Source organism: Lissotriton vulgaris, chromosome 2_1 (assembly GCF_964263255.1).
Source record: "Lissotriton vulgaris chromosome 2_1, aLisVul1.2, whole genome shotgun sequence".
Classification (NCBI taxonomy): domain Eukaryota; kingdom Metazoa; phylum Chordata; class Amphibia; order Caudata; family Salamandridae; genus Lissotriton; species Lissotriton vulgaris.
Window position 1 is genome coordinate 182,052,609 of NC_141687.1, and position 20,951 is coordinate 182,073,559.

Genomic DNA, 20,951 nt, shown 5'->3' on the forward strand with positions numbered 1-20,951 from the left:
TATATCATCAAGGTACCTAAATGCGAACTTAAGAATATTAAATCTATACACACACACAGATATATGTATATTCACAAAAAAACAAAGGGTTAAATTAACGTTATTGTTAGTTGAAAATGTCAGTTAAAACATATTGTTTTAAACTAACAAAACCACTGTTATTTGCCAGTCAAAGTTATCTCAAGTACCTATAACTCATGCCCTAGAGTAGATATAACTCGCACCACGGCCATGCACACTTTTGTCATCAATAATGTTATCAATGACATCACAGAACATGTTGTGTGTTTTGTAATATACAAGTTCATAAGCAGTGCATAACAAGAGTTTGAGTTGTAGTCACTTTAGGGCATGAGTTGTAATTGAAACTTAAGATTTTCAGTAGTTTTGTTTTAAACTGCATGTTTAACTGACATTTTCGCCTAAGAATAGTGTCCCCTTAACCATGTTTTTCAATTTTTCAATGAATTTCGTATTTTCTTTTACTGCAAAGTAAAATAATACTTACTTAACTATAACATCACTTTAAGCTTTGTTTTTTTTCAGTGAATCTCTAGTTTTCTTTTACTGCAAAGTAAGATATTAATACCATATTTAACTATAACAACCCTTTACGCTTTGTTTTTTTCTCAGTGAATTTCTAGTTTTTTAAAAATGTAAAGGAATATTTTTTTACCTTCCATAATAACAACCCTATGCCGTTGATGGCCTAAGGGCCGATGCTGCTTGGAATTGGCGTTGTGTCCCAACCCCTGCGAGTTGACAATGCCCCCCTTGCCCACGGCCTTCGGTCATGCACCTCATGGGGTTGGCCACAGGGCCTGCATCCAACTCCTGTGCATGGTACTAAAGTTGGTCACTGGGCCTGGTGCCCAAACCCCCGCAAGCCAGACACTACGTTGAACGACTGTGCACATCAGGGGGTTGGGTGCATGGCATGACCCACAAACCACCACTGGCATGCATGGCTGACTGTGATTTCACAAAATAAATGGTATCATTTTAAGTAAGGCAGACCTAATTACTTTGTCAAAGGGTCAGAACAAGCACAATATAAAAATGTAAGCCTGTTGGCTTTATGAAGGAATCAACATGTCAACACATATAAAGGTAGACCTATTGTCCTTGATAGAAAATTACCAATATTTATAATCAAATGTATATTTCATTACTTGACACAGCGCTTTCATGAAAGATTGTCAAAAAAATGTATAAAGTGTTATTTAAGAAAAACATAGCTTTGAGTACTTCTTTTAATTTTTTCAGCCTACATAATGCAGCCATAAACACAACCACAAGAACTCCCAGCACTCGAGCTGAAGATCATAGAGCTCACTCTTAGCGTGCTTTAGAAAAGTATGTTATGTCTCCTGGGTCATGGTTTTAATGCCCCAGAAGCTTACTGTTTTTTTCAATGTTGCTGAGGGACTGCTGCACATCCTGCATGATGACCTTCTTGTTCACGCACATGCATTGTCACACAGAAGCGCACATGCCTATGCCTGCACAAAAAACAGAGAGATGCTCATGTACCTTTGATGTTGTCACAGGCCTCCACGTCCTGACTGCTAGAACCTGGCGTCCTACTGTTCTTGGTACAGTGTCTGAGCTGAGGAGATTCTTCATTGGTGGATCTCCAGAGCTGGAAGACCTCACCTATGTGCGCGTTCCAGGGACCTTTCAGGCAAGTTTATTTGTACATTTATGCTGCGTTCTTCCAGGTGAGATTAGCCATTGGTGGTTGAGTGTGCAGGAGAAAGTTTTATGCTTGCTATTGTTTCCATGTAGACTCCTATAAATGAGATCATCATGGGCAAGGTTTGGATACATCTTGAGAACGCAGTTAGCGGTCCTACGTTCAGTTATGTGCCAGCCTTCCGGGGACTATTTCAGGGCATAAACAGCGCATCCGTAGAGTTGGCATGCCAAAGACAAATCCATCTGCATCCATTTGCAACCGGTCTAGTAACTGCAGATCCCCTTTGTTTACAGAATTCAACCGTTGGTGGCCATGTTACCAAATGGCTTGAAGTTATTGCCTTTAGAATTTTAGGCAGACTGTTCTAGGACTAAACGGCCCTTTTTGGCATCTCCTATCTTCTAACTGCCCTTCTGAATGTGAGATCACTGTCTAAGAACCGTATAAAAATATATGATCTTATTTTGGGTCATAAGTTTGATTTATTTGTGACATAAATCTGGCTCTGTCCCTCACAGGCACCTGATATTGTCATCAAGGTCCCGAAGTCCTTTCAGATTCTTCCTGTTTACCATGAAAATAACGTAGGAGATTGTGTGGCAGTTAATATTGCCGTCACCTTAAGTTCTCCCATGTTTCTCTTATACTTTGCAAGCAAAAATATCCTAACTTTTAATCTTACTGCTAGTCCCACCTGTTTTGTAACTGATGAATTAATCTCTCATCAACCTGGAGCGACAATGAACTTTGACAATGCTTTTGTTCACTTAATCCCTCTGTAAGCTCTCTGTCTCCAGGCTGCTTATCTCGGGGGATTGTAATATCAGAGAAAATGCCTTTCCTTGTCCTGGTCCTAAGGGCCTGATTTAAATGGACAGAGTAATGTGTCTGCCAAATTTTCAGTCCACTCGCCTCTTTTAGAGATGGGAGGACCTTAAGCTTTCTGATGGCAGAGCCTTTTCTAAATCCACTCACTGAAATATTCCTCCAACGGCACAACAGAGTAGGGGCCGTCAGACGAAAGACATTACTCTGCCTGCCCTATTTCAGGTGGACAGTGTAATGTCCTATTTTTCTATCCATCACCAACAGAGGATCAGAAAAAAGCAGAAGGTGATCCCCCTCACCTGAGGAAGCAAACTCCCACTTCTGAAAAATAAAAATAAAAGTTGGGTGGACTACTTTCAATTTCGACAGTGGCCATCCACCAAAATGTACCTTGAGCAAATGAGTGAACTGATTATATACAACATGCAACAGATATCTGGGATTGGGCAATACAGCTCATAAGCTACAATCATCGCAATTAAATACTCAACACCATTTTAATTTCTTTTTTTTTAATTTAATGTTTACCTACTCATACATCCAGTTCTGCTTCAAGGTCTTCGAGTGGAGAAAGCACAGTGTAGCCAATGATGTTTATTTTAAAAAGTAATTTTACAAACTCTTCCTATTTCTTTTTTTGCAACAATCCTGCATTGTGAAATTCTGGCAGAGAACCCACACACCCTATTGAAATAAATATGAGTATCAACCTAGCCCCCTGAAGAATTGTGAATCATATTTGTATGTACCTTGAGCACCGTGAGACCTTGCGGTGATAAGCTGCGCTCTACAAAAACTTTTGACCTGACCTGACCTGACCTCACTGTGAAACTGAAAAAGTAACACAGGTGCATCCCAGTTACCATTGTACACAATATAATCTCACCAGCTGCCATCTCCTCTTGCAGTGACGTCCTGCTGCTGAAGGTCACCACTGGCCTGGTGTTGATTACGAGGGCATCGCCCCTGCCCTCCATTCGATGAGCTTTCTGCCATCCTCCTCCTCTTCTTCCCCTCAGCTTTGGAGTATTTTCTTCTCCAACACTGTTGGAGCTCTGTGGGCCTCCTCCCAGGCTTTGAGGGCCCCAAGTAGATCTTCCTTCATTGCTCGAGCTTCCAAAGTCGATCCTTGTGTCCTCTTTAAAGATGATTGGAAAGAGGAAGCATAGAGGAGAGGCATGTACTACCACAAAATGATTCATATGTAGAATGCATGACCTGATCATTGAGTAAGACATCCACCTATGTAGTCCATGTAGGACTGCAGAATGTATTACAAGATCACGATTTGACCTGATTTGTGAGCATGTACTTATAGTAAATTATAGTGCCATTTACACCAGCTAACCTACAGTAACTAGTATTTATATGAAGAACTAATCTTCATGTAAATTGCAGTATTGTTAATGCACTTGGTGGTGATTGGCTGCTAAAGGAAAGCACCATCTAGCAATTGCAATTCCCATGGTGTGCATATAAGTCCAAAGGGAATGTAGTGAAAGTTAAGAATGCCAATTAGGTGAGCTAAAGAAATCTGAACTCTTCCCATAACTCCTTCGAAGTTGTAGTGGTATTGACAAGGGCCTAAGATTAGAACAAAAGAGCCCTGTGATTGCTGTTAAATAAATATTATATGGATTGCCTAGTAATGCTAAGCTCCAACAGCTTAACTCTATCTCATCCATATAGTGTTGGAGGACTTAATAAGAAAGTCCGCAACTCAGTCCAATTGGTGTGAATGACTAATTTATGTATCTTTGTCTCTAGATTACAAGCTCCCAGAATGTAACTTTTTATTTGATTTTCATTCCTTTGTGGGGCACAGTCGGCTAAGGTTTAAAACATACTCTTTTATTTTTTTATTTACAGGGAGATCGCGTGAGCCGTTTTGGGTTTCGAACTGAAACAACTGGAAGTGTCACTTTCAAGTTGAATTGTATTCAGCAATCCAGGTATATTCATTATACTCACCTCTGTCAGCCATCTCTTATGTCTAGTTGATAAGACTTTAATGAATTGAAGATCTTTTGCAGAGCACCCATAGGTTGAGGTCCTGAGAGGTTACAGCTTTGATAACTGTACCTGGTGTCTAGAGATCATGTGTCTGCCAGGGTGTTTGTCCATGTAGGTTAGTACATGTTGCAAGAATGGATGTACACTAATCAAATCGTGTCACCCTTCCAAGCAGGATTCCGAGCCAAAACTGCCACGTCAGACGACATCTTTAGGTTCATATTACTGTATTAGAAGTATGCTCTGATTTGTAATCAAAAACTCTGTGGCTGTCATAGATCTGCTTGCAGCCTTCAAATTAGTTCCTCATAGGCATCTTTGGAAGGTGTTAAGTGAAATAGGGTCCCTGGCCAACCTGATTCATTTGATTGCAAGGCTGCACAAAAATAAATAAGGCCAGGTACTATGGGGCAACCAAGGGGAATTAACAGAGCAGATTCCAATTCGTCGTGGGGTACGTCAAGTTTGAGTTTTGGCTCCTACTCTGTTTACATTATATATAAATGATGTTGCTAAGGAAATGCAGGACTGTAACAACAACTCTCCTGTATTGAATGGTAACAAGATTTCTATATTACTGTTTTGCTGATGATTCCTTACTTATATCGAAAACCTGTACTGGCCTTCACAATTTAATTAACAAGTTTCTGAACTTCTGTGTTTCTAGGGGCCTTGAAATAAGTGCATCAAAATGTAAATACATGATTTTTGGCAAAAAGTAGTGTGAGCGTGGCTGACCAACCTCTTGAAAGAGTTTATTGCTTCGATTATCTGGGTGTAAAACTGACCGACAAGATTAGTAGGGAACCCTAGCTTACAAAAAGCACCTTACTTCTGCTACAAAGATCCAAATCAATACTCAGATTGCATAAACAGGCCTGGTCCAGAGCCATATCCCCAGCTTTGGAGGTATATCGAGCCAAAGCACTGGGTGCTGCCATTTTTGAGGCCGAAGTCTGGGGGGCATGCGGATACTCAAAAGTGAACAGTGGAGTAGAATACATTTATCAGATCACTTATCTGTGTTGCTTCAAGTATTCCACTTTTCTTGGACTTTGGTAGTAAACATATTGCAGATATGGCACACCTAAGACGTTTGATGTTTTGGGTTTGTATCTTGTCTACCCCATAACTTATAGGGTATAGGGGCACCTTGAGGGATTTAATGAAGATCAATGGCGCCTTAAAGAGCCCTTGGTTACAATATATTTCAACGTGGTGTAGGAAAATGGGACTAAGCAGAGTATGGGATAGTCCTGGGAAAATCAGAAAGTCTGAGGTTGCTGTACTCAAAAGCAGGTATAGTGCCTTTCTGCATGACCAACAACTACCAATGGCTGATCAGTTTCTTGAATTCAAGCCTAGCCCAAAGTTTGATGTTTTTCTTGATATAATTTCTCCCCCCCAGCCAAAAGTCTGTTTGTGAGAATTCTGTTTGGTTGCCTGCTACTAAAACCTTCACAAATAAGTGGCGAAGGGAGCGAAATTTGGGCAAATACCCTGTCTGTGGGAAAGTTCTTGAGACAAGGTACACGTTTTGTTTTGCTGCCGAGAATATCATGGCCCCAAAAGGAAATGGATCCTCCCTGTCTGTTTAAACCTGGAAGTTAATTCTAATAAAATTGCATACAGAATTTTAAAAACTGACACCTTTGAAACAATAGTTTTTTCAGTAAGTTGGTTTTTAGCTAATGTTTGGCACAAAAGCTTTACGGTTGTACTCTAGCAAGAGGAAGAGTGCATTACTCTCTTCTCAGATTTGAATTCTGATAGCTGGGGTTTGTGCAACTCTCTTCAATTAGATTTTAATACTGTACGTCCACTAAGGAAGGATACATTAGTCTGCTAGATTTGCACAGATGTTATATTAGAAGAATGCTGCTGTACCTTTGGTATTATAACAGATTATTTTCTTTTTAGTAGATCTCCTAAACCTGTGAGAAAATGTTAATGGCCTCCTCTACCCATTTACCTTTTATACTGGACAAATTGTATTTTAGACTTTTAACTTTACACATGTTCTGGTATTTGTACGCTTTGATTGTTCTTGGCAAACCGAATAAAGCTTATTTGATGAAATGCATGTTTTGAAGAGCTAGAACACTAGAGCGCTTTCCACGATTTAAATATTGTCATATTAGAACTTTTAAGATGTCTTCCGGGTAGAAATGTTAGAGTGCTTGCAGTGCCTGGCCTAGTAGTCTAAGCTCAGTACTTCATAGTTTAGAGATCTGAGGTTGTGTTTAGTCCAAAAACCATATTTTTGCCTTAAGAAGCTACACTACCTGTGCTGTTCCTAAGATGGGTACAGATCCTCAGAGGGTACAGCTCTCATGAAGTCTGAGACCAATGCGGGTCCTTGTCATGAAAGGATAAGGATCTGTGTTTTTTGTCCAAGTCTTGTTCAACAGTAAGTATGCACTGATATTATCTTGCAGATTATGCTGGCTTCTTTCTTGAAATGCTATACTGCTGGTTCTGAATCAGTCCCAGGAGATTACATTTAGGTTTCAAGATGTTAGTGATCTGAGTCTGAATCTAATAGCTTGCCTTTGATCTTGAGAGGATAAAGTGTTAGGGAGTTGGCTGGTCTGTATGCTAGGTCTGAATCTTGAGATTTCAAACCCTAAGACTATATCTATCCCAGCAATGATGCTCTAGTGTTTGAATAGTAAAGTACAGTTGTTGTATTCCCTAGACAGCAGACTAGATTTCAGTCTTCAAAACACTGTTCTGTTTTCCACAGGGCGTTCATGGATTCCAGCTCACTGAAGAAGAGGATGCAGAGCGTTTTGGACCGGCTGGGTGGTTTCAGCCAGGAGTCTTCAATTCACAATGTTCTGGGTATGATTCTCTTTTTGGGCCCTCTTCCTGCAACCCATCCCACTGTGATGCTTACTATTCCTGTCTTTCAGACACAGTGTGTCAATTGAAAATGTTGAGCTTTAGAATAACCTTCACCATACGGTCATTCCAGTAGAAATCTTTGACTGCTTCTAGCACACTGTCATGATAATGTGTGGGTTCTTATTAACTGGTTTAACATAAATGAGGAAAAGAGAAAGAGGTGCCTGGGTGATTTATCTGTTGCTTCTCGGATGCTGGTGATTCTAGGGATACTTTACCAATAGACAATGTTACAGGATGAGGAGTCCTCTCAACATTTACGCTAACCGCTTGATAGGTACTGGTGTATTTATTGATGTTAAATCTCAATTACTTTTGATGAATGATGAGATATTTTGGGTTTTTGGTTGATGTGCACTTTGTTAGTTAATTCTGAATGTTAGTTTCACAGTGCTGAATGCTTGGGGTGTGAAAGGTCTGACAGAAAATAATATTGCTTCAGTATTGGAGCTTTCATAGATTCACAAGCCTGAATCATTCCCCGTCATCGAGATGGGAGTCTCCGGTATATAAAAAAGCAATACTTAGTGTTATGTAATAGAGACCAAACTTGTCTCTAGACCAATCAGATCTCCTCACCCTCTGGAAAACTCCTGAGAGAACCTTTTGCCCCTCAGATGTTCTACTGCATGTTGTGCTAGGGAGTCTCCTTTGAGCACTGCTCAAACTCTATCTTATCAGCCTTTTTGAGGAACTTTGTTCGTTCATCTTCAGTTGGATTTGATAATACTTTGGACTGTCTTCAAGTACATTATTTTTAGAATGTCTGGAAAAGAAAAGAAAGGTCTATTTTGAGCCTGTTCTATCTGCTCAAAGAAGAGGCTCTACACTGATGACCCTCATGAAGACTGCATTTACTGTCTACACCCTGATCACCAGGCCAAGGACTGCAAGGTATGTCGCACTTGCTCTAGTAAGACACTTAGAGATTGTGAGGGACGTCTTTTGATAAAGGCCAGAAAGGAGGTTATCTCTAGTGACAGTGATGAGGGATCCTCCTCTACATCTAGGACATCTCACAAAAGAAGATAATCTCCTCAGACTTTTTCCTCAGAGGAACGCCCTGGTAAGGCCCTAAAAAAGACCAACCATGGGTCTTCTGGGCGTAGTCCTTCAAAATCTCCTGAGCCAAAGGAAAAGGAGAGTAAACGACACACTTCTGGTGAGAAATCGACAAAGAAATCTATATCTGAGCCATCAAAGTCACCTCCTCAGGTCAAAGAGCCCATCAGGAAGCCATCTTCTATGCCTCCTGAGGAGAAATTTAAGAAACCTACATCGTCGACGAAGAAACCATCATCGGCGAAGATAGTGGTAAAGAAAAGGGCAAAGTCACCATCATTGCCTATTGTGGTGTCGGCGTCAGCGTCGATGGTGGAGTCGACGCCGGTAACATCGACATCGACGATGAAGGCAGCGATGATGACGACCATGTCGATGGTGACTACGGCGGTGTCGTCGACGGGAACATCGACGATCGTTACCATGTCGTCAATGACAGAGAGCTCTCTATGCCTGGTGACAACAACGACGACCTCGCCGACAGTAGTGTTGATGGCGAACTCGTCGACTGGCTCGTCGACGAGAGAAACTCCAGAAAAACAACTACTTGTCCGTAAGAAGATTAAGCCAGAGGTCACTTCCTCAAGCAAAATTACTCCTCTGGTTCCATCACATCTACACGAGTAGGAGGATGGCGGACCCTTTGGTTATGCCAGTAGTCCATCACAACTGCATGTGAAATGCCAGGAGGATGATTACGAAGAGGGTTATGGAGAGTATCAGAACCCCTTGCAGCAACACTATCAACAAGGATACCAGGAGGAAATGGTTGCTATGCCATGATGATGGATCTGCAGTTTATGCTGGCAGACTATAGAAAGAGATATCCGCCGACAATAGCCTCTCAGGAAATTCCCGTTTCACCCCCACGTTCCATCCTGGTTACTCCAGTCAGAAGCAGAGAGTCAGGAAATTACGCCTCCAACACCTCAAGTTCAACATCACCGGGATCCGGTTACCATGGACGATTAGGACCAGGTAGAGGTAGAAATAACTGATCCCAACAAGGAGTGGGATGACTACCTAATACCATCTCTCTAGCATCGCCCACACCAGTACCTGTGGATTCCCCAACGGTGGAAATCGGTGGATTCCATCATTTAATGGAAAGAGCCATGAAGAGATTCCAGCTTCCAATGGCCACGACTCAGGCGGAATGCTTTCTCTATGATTTTAAAGAACCATACCATAAATCTGTTAGATCCATACCAATTGTCAACCATTTGTCGGAAGAAGGCTTGAAGGTGATGAAGACACCAGCGACGATTACACCTGTGCTCTAGAGACTGCAAAAGAAATATAAAGCCCCTTCGGACGCTCCAGCATGTTTACTGGGCCATCCTAAACTGAATTCGGTAATTTCCCAGGCAGCGCAACAAAAATTTAAGAATCCATCTGCGCCTATATCTGCACCTCCAGACAGGAAGGGAAGACGTCTGGACAATGTGGAGAAAAGGTTTTCCTTTATGTTGGCTCTCCTCGTTAGAGCGGAAAATGCCCTTGCCATTCCGGGCAGATACGACAGGCAAATGTGGTGTAATATGGCTCCATGCATAGACCTCATTCCTGAGGACAACAGACAGGAGGCGAAAAATGTTCTGCAGGAAGGAGAGAGGACTTCGGCTGAAGTAATCGATTGTGAGATGGACATCGCAACCACAGCCTTTCGCTCCCTAGGGGGTGCGGCGGTCCTACGACGCCAAGGTTGGTTAAGCGCTACTGCCTTTAGACCGGAGGTCCAAAATAAGATTCTGGATCTCCCATTCGATGGGTAAGATTTGTTTGGAAGGCAGTTAGATGAGGCCCTTCAGGGTATCAAGACGAATACAGATACGGCAAAGCCCTGGGTACATTACAATATCGTAAGGTGCCCTTTTGAGGCGCCTGAGGAAGAGGACAACCATATTATAGAGGCGGTTACCAACAGGGAAGATACCCCTCTTATTCATCGTCACAACAGCAATACAGTCAACAGTACGGGCAGAGACAGTCAGGGAGCAATTCTAAATCTGCTATTAGAGGACGAGGGGGTCGTCAAGGAAAAGATAATAGTAGAAGACAATAACAACCTCCAGTATCCGGCTTCATGTATTCCTTCCTCTCCACAAGTTCCCCTGGGTAGAAGAGAGACTTCCCATCTACGTCATTGGCAAACAATAACTACGGACAAATGGGTCCTCGACATCATACAATTCGGGCATACTCTAGAATTTCTTCTATTCCGCCCTTGCACTCCACCTACAAGTCTAAAGATCAAACATTTATCTCAAATGTGCCGGGAGATTCGGACAATGCTCCAAAAGAGAGCAATAGAACCGGTGCCGATCTCCCAGAAAGGGAGAGGATATTTTTCCCGTTTCTTCTTGGTCCGGAAGAATGCTCTCCAATGGCGTCCGATACTGGACCTATGATCTCTGAATACTTACCTCAAAAAAATGTCATTCAGGATGGTGACCCTCCAAGACATTTTACTGCTCTTAAACCCAGGGGATCATATGACCACCCCAGACTTGCAAGATGCATATTTTCATATCCCCATTTTCATATACCCTATCCAGCTAAGATTGTAGAGCGGGTGGTGGCAGGTACCCTATCTAAACATCTCGAACAGCATCAGCTCTTGGACGAAGCACAATTTGGCTTTCTTCCAGCTCATGGCACCGAGACGGCCCATGTGACTGTACTGGACGAGCTTCGTTGGCGGGCAGACAGGGGACAGGCAGGGGTTTTGATCCTGCTTGACCTGTCTGCCGCCTTCGACACGGTGAACCATGATATTTTGCTGGGCAGGCTGAGAGTGGTTGGAGTTGTGGGGAGTGCCCTACGATGGTTTGAGTCCTTCCTTCAAGGCAGGGAACAGGCTGTCTCCCTTCCGCCCTTTCAATCTGCCTTCTCCACCGTCTCGCATGGCGTTCCACAGGGCTCGGCGGTTAGCCCAGTTCTGTTTAACATCTATATGAAGCCCTTAATAGCGGTCATCAAACATTTTAAGATCGAAATTGTCAACTACGCTGATGACACACAGCTGATTCTGTCCTTGGAGGGGAATGATCATACCTCCTTGGAGGAATTCCACAGCTGCATGCGAGCCACTGCAGAATGGCTGGTAGCCAATTCGCTGCAATTTAACTCGGGGAAGACCGAGGTGCTCTATTGCCCTAGGCCTAGGATAAGTTCCTCCTTACCTGACAACTTTTGGCCGAAGGACTTTACCTCATTTGTCCAGCCGGTGAAGGTAGTTCGGAACCTGGGGGTCATGTTCAACAGTGATCTCTCCTTGGAGGCGCAGGTCTCTAAGGTTGTAGCTAGTTGTATGGCTATTATTCGCCCTCTGAGAAAAATCTTGCCCCTGTTACCGCCCACTGCACGGATAGAGGTGGTACGTTGCACTGTGCTAAGCAGATTAGATTACTGCAACGCCCTGCTGCTGGAGTCCCCGAGCTACCTTATGGATAGGCTTCAGAGGCTCCAGTCCGCAGCTGCCAAACTGGCCTTAGGTTGGCCTCCGAGATCCTCTTCTGCTATGGCCTTGACTCAGCTACATTGACTCCCAGTGAGGGAGAGGGTGACCTTTAAGTCTTTGTGTCTGACCTTCAAAGCCCTTCATGGGCCTTCAAAGGATGTTTTTATGGTATGTACCGGCTCGTTTTTTGCGCTCCTTCCTGGCCAGGGTGGTGGCTGTACCTAGGTTTAAAAGATCTAGAGCTGGAGGCAGATCATTTAGTGTGGCTGCGGCCAAGCTTTGGAATTCTCTGCCCATGGAACTTCAAGTCAAGTCAAGTCAATAGATTTATATAGCGCGCTACATACCCAGAGGGTCTCAAGGCACTTGAAGAAGGGTGGGGAATTACTTGTCAAATATCCACGTTTTGAGTTGCTTTCTGAATGCTAGGTGGTTCTGAGTAAGGCGAAGGTGAGTGGGAAGTGAGTTCCAAGTTTTAGCTGCTAGGTTAGGCAGATTGATTGCCTACCTGCTTTTAGAAAGCAGCTAAAAACTTGGCTTTTTCCACGCTTGCCGTAACCTTCTGTTGCCTCCAACCGCCTTTCTTTCCGCTTTTGTCACTGCCAGCGCCAGGATGCCTCTTGAGGTGATAGCGCGCTTTACAAGTGCAATAAATGTCTAGCGCTGGTGGCAGCCTTTCTCAGGTGACGAAGACACCAAGTATTTCCATACCTGGTCGATTGGTTGATAAAGGCACAATCAGAAGCTTCAGCTCAGACTTCAACTATGGCATGCATACAGTTGTTTGCAGAACTGGGAGTGACGTTGAATATAGGAAAATCATCCCTATAAACTTCCAGAAAGATCACATTCCTAGGGGCAATTCTGGACACCTTCGAAAACAAAGAATTTCCCTCCACAGAGATTCAACTGGGACTAGTAACTCTAGCCAATGAGTTCAAGAGAAAAAAGTATCTTTCAGTACGCAAATACAAATCGTTCCTAGGGACGATGTCCTTGTGCATACCTCTCATTCCACTTTGCTGACTAAAAATGCGTCTATTGCAGGAGGAGCTGGATCTACAATGGTACCAAGCAAAGGGATCCTTCGAGGACAAAGTAAAAGTCACGCCAGCTATGCTGCAGGCAGTAACATGGTGGACCCAAAGCAAAAACATCTCAGTGGGTCTTTCCTTCCTTACCTAACCAACGGGATCGTTGTAGAATGTGTTTTAGATGGCATGGTCAGGCGTCTTTGCCTACTATCAGAGAAACGTCCAATACGTCTACAGCCAATACACACACTCTTGACTATGGCCCAGGGACTGGTGCTTCATCCAGATTCGAAATCCCTGAGATTAGCGGCCTGGCTCCTGAATACCGCGAATTTCACCAATGAGAAATTTTGGCAGAATGCAGAGATATACTATCAAAGGGAAGGGCGAGAGTACAAACAGAACGTATAGGATGAAGTGGAAGAGATTCTGTTTATGGCGCCCGGAAAACAATCTCCATACCCTGAATTCAGCAGCACATCAGATCATCCCATATATTCTGATGCTAGCAAAATCTAGTTTGACCCATGCTTCTATTGAAGTGCATCTGGCAGCGATTTCTAGATACAGGAGAACTTCATCGGGTCCATCTCTATGGTCGGAAAGAATTATAAAACATTTCATGAAGGAATTATTTAGGTTCTTTCCCCTTATAAGGCCTCTGCCACCGCTATGGCAGTTGAACATTGTTCTATTCCAGTTGATGAAACAGCCCTTCGAGCCAATTCACAGGGCGGATCATAAATTCTTATCCTGGAAAGTGGCCCTTCTAATAGCTCTCACTTCAGCCAGGAAAGTGGGGAAAATACAAGCGCTCACAATTCAGAGAGGACAGGATTGTCCTCAGGACTAATCCCAAAAGTACCAACATATTTTCATTTGAATGAGCCGTTGATCCTTAAAAGGTATTTCCCTCAACCATCGACAGCTGCAGAAAGGACTCTCCATACTTTGGATGTTCAACGTTGTCTTAAGTTTTACTTACAAAGAACAAAACCTTTCAGGAAATCTACCCAATTATTCGTGGCTTTTAGTGCCCTCAGGAAGGGGTTCCCGTTGTCGAAACAGGGAATTGGCAGGTGGATTTCAAGTGCATACAGTACTGTCATCAGGCGGCTGGGAAGCCGTTAAATGCACGTGTTCGTGCACATTCCATGAGAGCAGTGTCCACCTCCACTGCTTTATTTTCGGGCGTACCTTTCCAGGATATCTGCAGGGCTGCTACCTGGAAGAGTATGTATACTTTCACCAGACCCTACTGCCTTGATGCACCCGCAGAGAAGGATGTGGCAGAGGGACAAGCAGTACTGAGGAAGAGGAACCTTTTCCAGTAACGGTGAGCCTTCTTTACCATCCACGATCTGGTTGTGCAAATTTAGGATTTTGTTTCGGGTTTTTCTCAACTCCTTCTATAACACTCTTTACAACCCCACTGTTTCCTTTGACCTAAAGCTAGTATGGCTGGCATCAGGGGGCCTGCTTATGGGCACTTCTGGGAAGAGGACGAGTGCTTAGAGTATTATTGCATGTTCTCCCTTCATCAGATGTTTGACGTGATAGGTGCACATATGACTGAAAGTGACATCGACGTCCTCTCCTTCCTTCTGGAGGAGACCCATCCTTTCACCCACCCCATGAACCCCGCGCTGTGGGCTGTGGAGGATGAAGAAGTCCAGCACGATGCTTTGGTGGCTGCTTGGCAGCGACTGAACCGCCGCCGGAGCGGGCAGAGCCACGGCAGAGCAGCAAGTGAGCGCCTGGGAGCCAGCATCTGCAGACCGAGGAATGGCATCGAGCTGCTTCTGGAGCTTGAAAGGAGAGGCAAATGCGACGAGGGCAAATTCAGGCACATCCTGCAGTTACTGCGTGTTCTCACCAGGCATGATCTACTTCACTATGTGACCCTCAAGAGGCCCAGAACAGTTTCTCCCGAGCAATTCACATATGGTCCTTCAGTCAACTATGAACAGACCGTGGATAGCTGTCTTAATTTGTCAAACACACAGGGCGATCACTCTGAAGAGCAATGTTACAAAACTTAGAAAGAAAGGACTCGCTTACGCCAGCTTCTTCACCCATCGGAGATGAACAGAGTCTCACTGCCCGCATTCTCCAACAAGACAAAACAGCCCCCAGGCAGGAGATGCCTGTGTCTGTTCAAACCTTATGCAACCTTCCCCCCACTCCGCTCCCACTCTTTCCAGTCTCTGTCCTCTGCCCTCACATGCCCTTGCCCCCACCCTGTTTTTCTTTGAACCTTTGACAGACTTCCTTTCGTCTCTATGGTTGTCTCTTCCCTTATCCTCACTCCCTCTCCTCCCCTACCCCCCACTACTTTCTCTCGCCTTTCACTCCTCCCCTAATTGTATTGCTGATTATTTGATTGAATGTTCACTTGTTGATCTTCTTCAATGTTTTGAGACTGAACTATTCTGTCTGATGCCCGATGGAGCTACTTGGTTTAGCTATAGGGGAGATGGGCCTTGGATTCCCTCCTTGGTCGTCACCTACCCAGTCGGTCTTTAGGCAGACTTTTTTTCGTCTCTCCTTATTGTCTCTTCCCTAGATCCTATCCTCTCTCCCCTGAATCACTCCCCTTGCCTGCGAATCTGTCTACCCCTGTCCTTTGTGCCCTTTGACTAAGCACTCCTTCTCCCCTTGTTGGGGAAAGATCCAATATTTATACTCTGGAGTCTCAGCGAACCCACTGAGTGAGTCCACTGCGCCAAGGGAGCCACTCACACTTGAGGTATAGTATGGCACCCCTTGCCAAAGCACTCCCTCTCCCCTTTTTGGGGAAGGATCCAGTATGTAGGCCTTGGAGTCTCAGAGACCTCTCTGAGAGAGCCCACTGCATAAAGGGAGCCTCTAGCAATAGAGATAGGGAAGGGATACCACTTCCCTTGGGATCACAGCTTACTGGACTTTGGACGTTGCCTTGACTCGTCTACCGGTTGGTGTCCCCGTCACCCTTCCCCTCTTCTCCCCATCCTGTGTCTCTCACCCTCCCCTCCCCTCCCCTCCTCTTTTCCCACCTTCATTATCTGTCTACTTCCCCATCTCCAACCCCCCCTGAATCTCTCACCCTGCCTTCTTTTCCCCTTACGTATTTGTGCTTATTGTTTTTCTTGACCTTACAAATAACTATGTTGCCATGCTCTAAGAACTGTGTAACCTTTGTAACGATGTAACCTGTAACTATGATCTGATGCTCATGTAAAGCGCTCTGATGCCTCCGGGTCTAGCCAGCGCTATATAAAATTTTTAAAATAAAAATGGGCTAAAGAACGGTGATGGATTAAACCCAGATCTTTAGACTGGGTGTGAGTTTTTGACTGGGTGTGAGTGTTTGATTGATTCAGATGCTCCGTCCATCACCACCCCCTTTTGTACCGCTTTTGGCCGCCATAAGTGTGGCAGGGTATGCTCAGACGTGAGTCCCTTGCTCACTTTGCCACTGGATTAAAGCAAGCCGGGCTGAAGACGGCTGGAATGCCAGAAACCGGTCCTCGGAAGCTTGTTTCCGGTCCAGGGAAGATATGGCTTGGCAGTTCGGGCTGGACTGTTCCCATGAGGCACAGGGTCAGACTGATTTGCATATAGCCATGTCTGAACTGGGGTGGCAGAGTGGGCTAAAGAACGGTGATGGATTAAACCCAGATCTTTTGACTGGGTGTGAGTGTTTGATTGATTCAGATGTTCACCATCACCACCCCCTTTTGTACTGCTATTCTGATTCAGGCATGTGAATCTACAAAAGCTCCAATACTGGAGTAAGAAAACAAGTTACTTACCAGTAACTGGAGTTCTCCAGTACTGGAAGCTTTCATAGATTCACATGCGACCCACCCCCTTCCCCTGCGAGGCTCAATTTGGATTTAGCACGAAAGGTATCTATGGCACAAGTGCGCAAAAATCTGAGGGGCAAAAGGTTCTCTCATGAGTGTTCTAGAGGGTGAGGAGATCTGATTGGCCTGGAGACAAGTTTGGTCTCTTTTACATAACAAAGGTTATGGGTTGCAAAATGGGAAGGGGCCTAGGCCTCTTTTCAGTTTGCTATACACTAAGCATTGCTTTTTTATATACCGGAGACTCCCGTCTCGACGACGGGGAATGATTCAGGCATGTGAATCTATGAAAGCTTCCAATACTGGAGAACTACAGTTACAGGTAAGTAACTTGTTTTCTTGACAAGAGAGAGCACCCAGGATCACACAGGCAGTGAAAGGTGATTAGGGGCCAATAGGGAAGTCCTCTGCAAGATAAAAAAGAGCGTCATTGTAAAAGCACTTAGGAGTTCCACAAACTAACTACTAAGTTTCTCACGCGCCATTACTATCATAGGTAGTCTGCAAAATATCAGGCCGAAGCAACATTTTCATAATGCTGGCGTAAGGTCCAGCATTTCATATTAAATGTTAAACGTTTTATGCGTAATACCTCAATTTATGTCATTACGCTACGTTGCATCATTTTACATCTGTTCCAGGAAAAATCCTATTACGGGCAATTAATATGTTGCAGCATCTCTATGTGATTATCGCCATATTGTGCATGTGGAGAAATTATTACATTGCCATTGTAGGCAAGATGCAAATGAGGCATAGTGCCTAACTGGAACAAAGGGAAAAGGTGGTAACACTTGAAAAAGAACACGCCAACACAGCACACTAGAAAATATGTAAGTAAGGCAAAGGGGATAGGAAAAGCAGCATACTAGACATTTGGAAACCAAGTAAAAAGTAATATGTAAGCAAGGATTAAAGAAAGTAAATCATCTAAAAGCAATGGAAGCTTAAGAAATTAATGTGCACATGAATAGTGCTAGCTCATGGAAAACGGAAGTACTGAGGATATACTGCTAAACAGCCGTAGCTCAGGAAACAAGGACACAAGAATAAAAAAATCATTAGAACCACAGGTACATTGAAACCAGGACACTAAATCAATGACCATCGGACAGAAGCAAACAGAATGTGTGATCAAACTAATAGCTTTCAGCTACTGGCATGGTACTTCCTCCACTTCACATCCCTGGTCTGTGATGGTGGGTTGAGAGCAGTGATTAAAAGATGACGTGGAATGTAGGCTTTGAGTAGGTTAAGCATACTACACAAAATAGATCTGGTTTGGATGAAAATTCCTCAGTTGAATATATTTCTCCTTGTAGAAGGCACAGTAGTGTAGATAGCAAATTGTGAATACGGCAGAGAAGCATGTTATTTTTGTGTCTGTGTCAGTGAACAGTAGTACAGAAACCTTATTTAGCAGAATATGGACTTTCTCCATAATGTTGTCTTGTTTTATTTGTAGATGCATTCCAAAGGGCACGGAGGAGGATGCAGTTAGCTCGTGAGAGCCTCCCGCAGGACTTGCTTAACACCTCAATCCCGCCTACTGTACATCAGTCCACGGCATGAGGTTGATTATAAGGAGAGCCTTTTGCATGAGCTGGTTAGCACCACACTATCATGCTCTACCACCCTGGAAATATGGTGATGTCAACACAGTATGATGTCTCCTGCACCTTCTGCTGAACAATATGCCCCCAGCCACTTCTTCCGTCAACAGCATGAGATGATGTTTGCACAGAGTCCTGAAGGTTTCCTGACTAACTAATGTTGGGAGGACTCAACGTGTAGGATTTAAATCGGACTGTGACTTTTACTTCTAATTGTCTATCCTTAACATGAGGTCAAGTCAACAAAGACTCTTTTTGCAGATGGTCTTGAGTTTGAGAAGTATTCTCACCATAGCCTTTGTTGCATCTGGTCAGGTGTAAAGATCGCCCCCAACAGTTCTCCTCAACATCAAGCTGTCATAGTTCATACTTCAGTCAATTTCAAGGGACATCCTTCAGGATTGCTGAAACCTATTTCTATATTCTCCATCAAATGACAACATGAACACAAGTCAGAGAACCAACTGTTGTGAGCTCAGTTCCTCCTGTCTCATTAACTGCATCACTCATTTGGCAAAGAACACATAGATCTATGTAGTCCAACATAACCATTTTCTCATCCATCACCCGGCAGAAGGATTATGTCGGAAAATTCTTTTATATGAACCAACTGACTTTAATGGTTAAGTGCGTCTTGTAAAAGAAGAAGAAATGCCCAATTGCCTTTCAGCCTCAGTCATATTGTATTCCTTGGTGTTAGCCTTTCAACAGTAACAATGTGATTCCCCAAGTCTCTCATACAATAATACGATAGTGGATCTTTTTGGAATGCAAATAGATCTTTGTAATGTGGTACTGTAGAAGTAGATTAGAACCTTTTGAGACATGACAGTAAGCCCTTACTTGCTCTGTGCATAATATCCCACACATGCACTTCAAAGGGTATGCGTCCCCATGCCTGAAAACTCATACCTGCCTCAGACAAGATGTGGGAATCAAGGCCATTACTGGGGCTTTTTTGACACAACTGCAAATGTTTATTCACTAGACGCAAGACTATCTGGTGGAACATTCCCTTCAGAAGGGCTAGTGGGTAATTCTGACCTGCTTTGTACTAAGATTCTGATTGTTGCCTCAAAATTTAATTGTAGTATAATTGTTCTTTTTATGATTATGGAACTTTGAAAGCCTAACTTTATGAATGACTGATATGTCATGCTTACCAATATCTGGATTGTGTTGACTAAGTTTGCTATAGTTCTGTTGCTCATCCAAATGAGCTGTCTTTTCACTTGAAGGCAATCTCAACCCTTTGTTCGTGAGGTTCATTATTGTTATTCACTTTTGTAATGCAAATAATATATATTTTTGTAACTTTAAAAACTGTATAAGGAAAAGTGAGTTGGTGGTATTTTATGACTCGGTCTAAATGTTATTGCAACTTCCAGATACTAGGGGATAGAGGAAGCACTTACTTACTTACTAGAATAGGGATGCCTTTCATAGAAAAGCAAAACCTCTTTGTAGCTGTTGTGTTCTTGGAAACCTCAAGCTTTCTCTAATGGTGACTCATTATGAGAAGCAGCAGCTTCTCCTTTGCTAGAGCTTTTCTTAACATTGAGATATAAATATCTGTTTTATTAGACATTTTTATTGAATTATCTCGCAGGAGGCAGCATCTGTAAAATCGACTTGAGCCTGCGCAGTTTATATTTAAAAAAAACAATACCCGGTAAAACACTATTGCACAGAGGCTGCAGATGTCATCAATCCAGTGAGATACGAAAGGGGGAGCCCACCCCAGCCCCCCAAATTTTCTGTGTTTCCACGGAACAACTTGAAGAGTTTATAAGTACCTTAATCTGGAAGCACCAGTTCATACTCTTCCACTTGAGGAAACTTTTCGGACCACCGGAGGAATCTGTTTCTTAAAATAGCTTCTGCCATCTGACCTGCAACTGATCTTGCCAAAAGTCAATGCAATAGCTGTGCCTCTCCATAAGAAGCAGGAACCGTTATTTTACTACAGAGATTTAGCATATGGGGACACCCCACCCCCATTGCTAAAACTGCACTTGAGTATGAGATTCAGAATCCTACAATGCCATGATTCTACCAATCCATTGCTGAAGCTGTAGAGGTAATATACCACAATATGTAAAGATTAACAGTGCACTCTCATAGTGGGCCAATAACGAAGAGAGAAAAGTCATTCACATTTCTGTGTACAAATAGAAATAGAAGATAAAAGTCTTGTTATTGCTTATTTATTTTAAATATTTGTTGTAACATAGACCTAACTCCATGGAGCAGGGGAACAGTTGACAAATAACTGGTTACTGTTGCAGGATTATCTTGGTGACTAGTTACAGCAACATACATAGAAAAGATAATGTGTGGGGTTCGGTTGAAACTGAATTATCCAAAAACTAGAATGTCTTGGGAAAGGGTCATGTAATTTGGGCCGTAAGAGAAAGCAACTTGCTTAGATCTTAAATGTACATCTTGCTACAAAAGGAGCTAATGTATTTAGCCCATTATTAT

General features: G+C 43.3%; 2 protein-coding genes across 3 annotated transcripts in view; both read left to right on the forward strand.

The window, feature by feature from the left end:
• The window catches only part of MKS1 (MKS transition zone complex subunit 1), a 341,489-nt gene extending 321,685 nt beyond the window's left edge, over nucleotides 1–19,804 (forward strand). The window contains exons 15-18 of one of the 2 annotated variants that reach the window (XM_086954701.1): nucleotides 1,551–1,688; nucleotides 4,401–4,479; nucleotides 7,287–7,384; nucleotides 18,320–19,804. In XM_086954701.1, coding sequence (XP_086810827.1) covers nucleotides 1,551–1,688; nucleotides 4,401–4,479; nucleotides 7,287–7,384; nucleotides 18,320–18,426 — 422 coding nt within the window. In that variant the 3' untranslated portion in view covers nucleotides 18,427–19,804. Of the gene's footprint in view, nucleotides 1–1,550; nucleotides 1,689–4,396; nucleotides 4,480–7,286; nucleotides 7,385–18,319 lie in introns of both variants that reach the window. The other variant, XM_086954702.1, reaches the window with a different exon arrangement.
• Nucleotides 14,464–15,048, forward strand: LOC147729796 (DNA-binding death effector domain-containing protein 2-like). Its single transcript, XM_086958412.1, has one exon. The coding sequence runs from the start codon at nucleotides 14,464–14,466 to the stop codon at nucleotides 15,046–15,048; it is 585 nt and encodes a 194-aa protein (XP_086814538.1).
• Nucleotides 19,805–20,951: the final 1,147 nt, after the last annotated feature.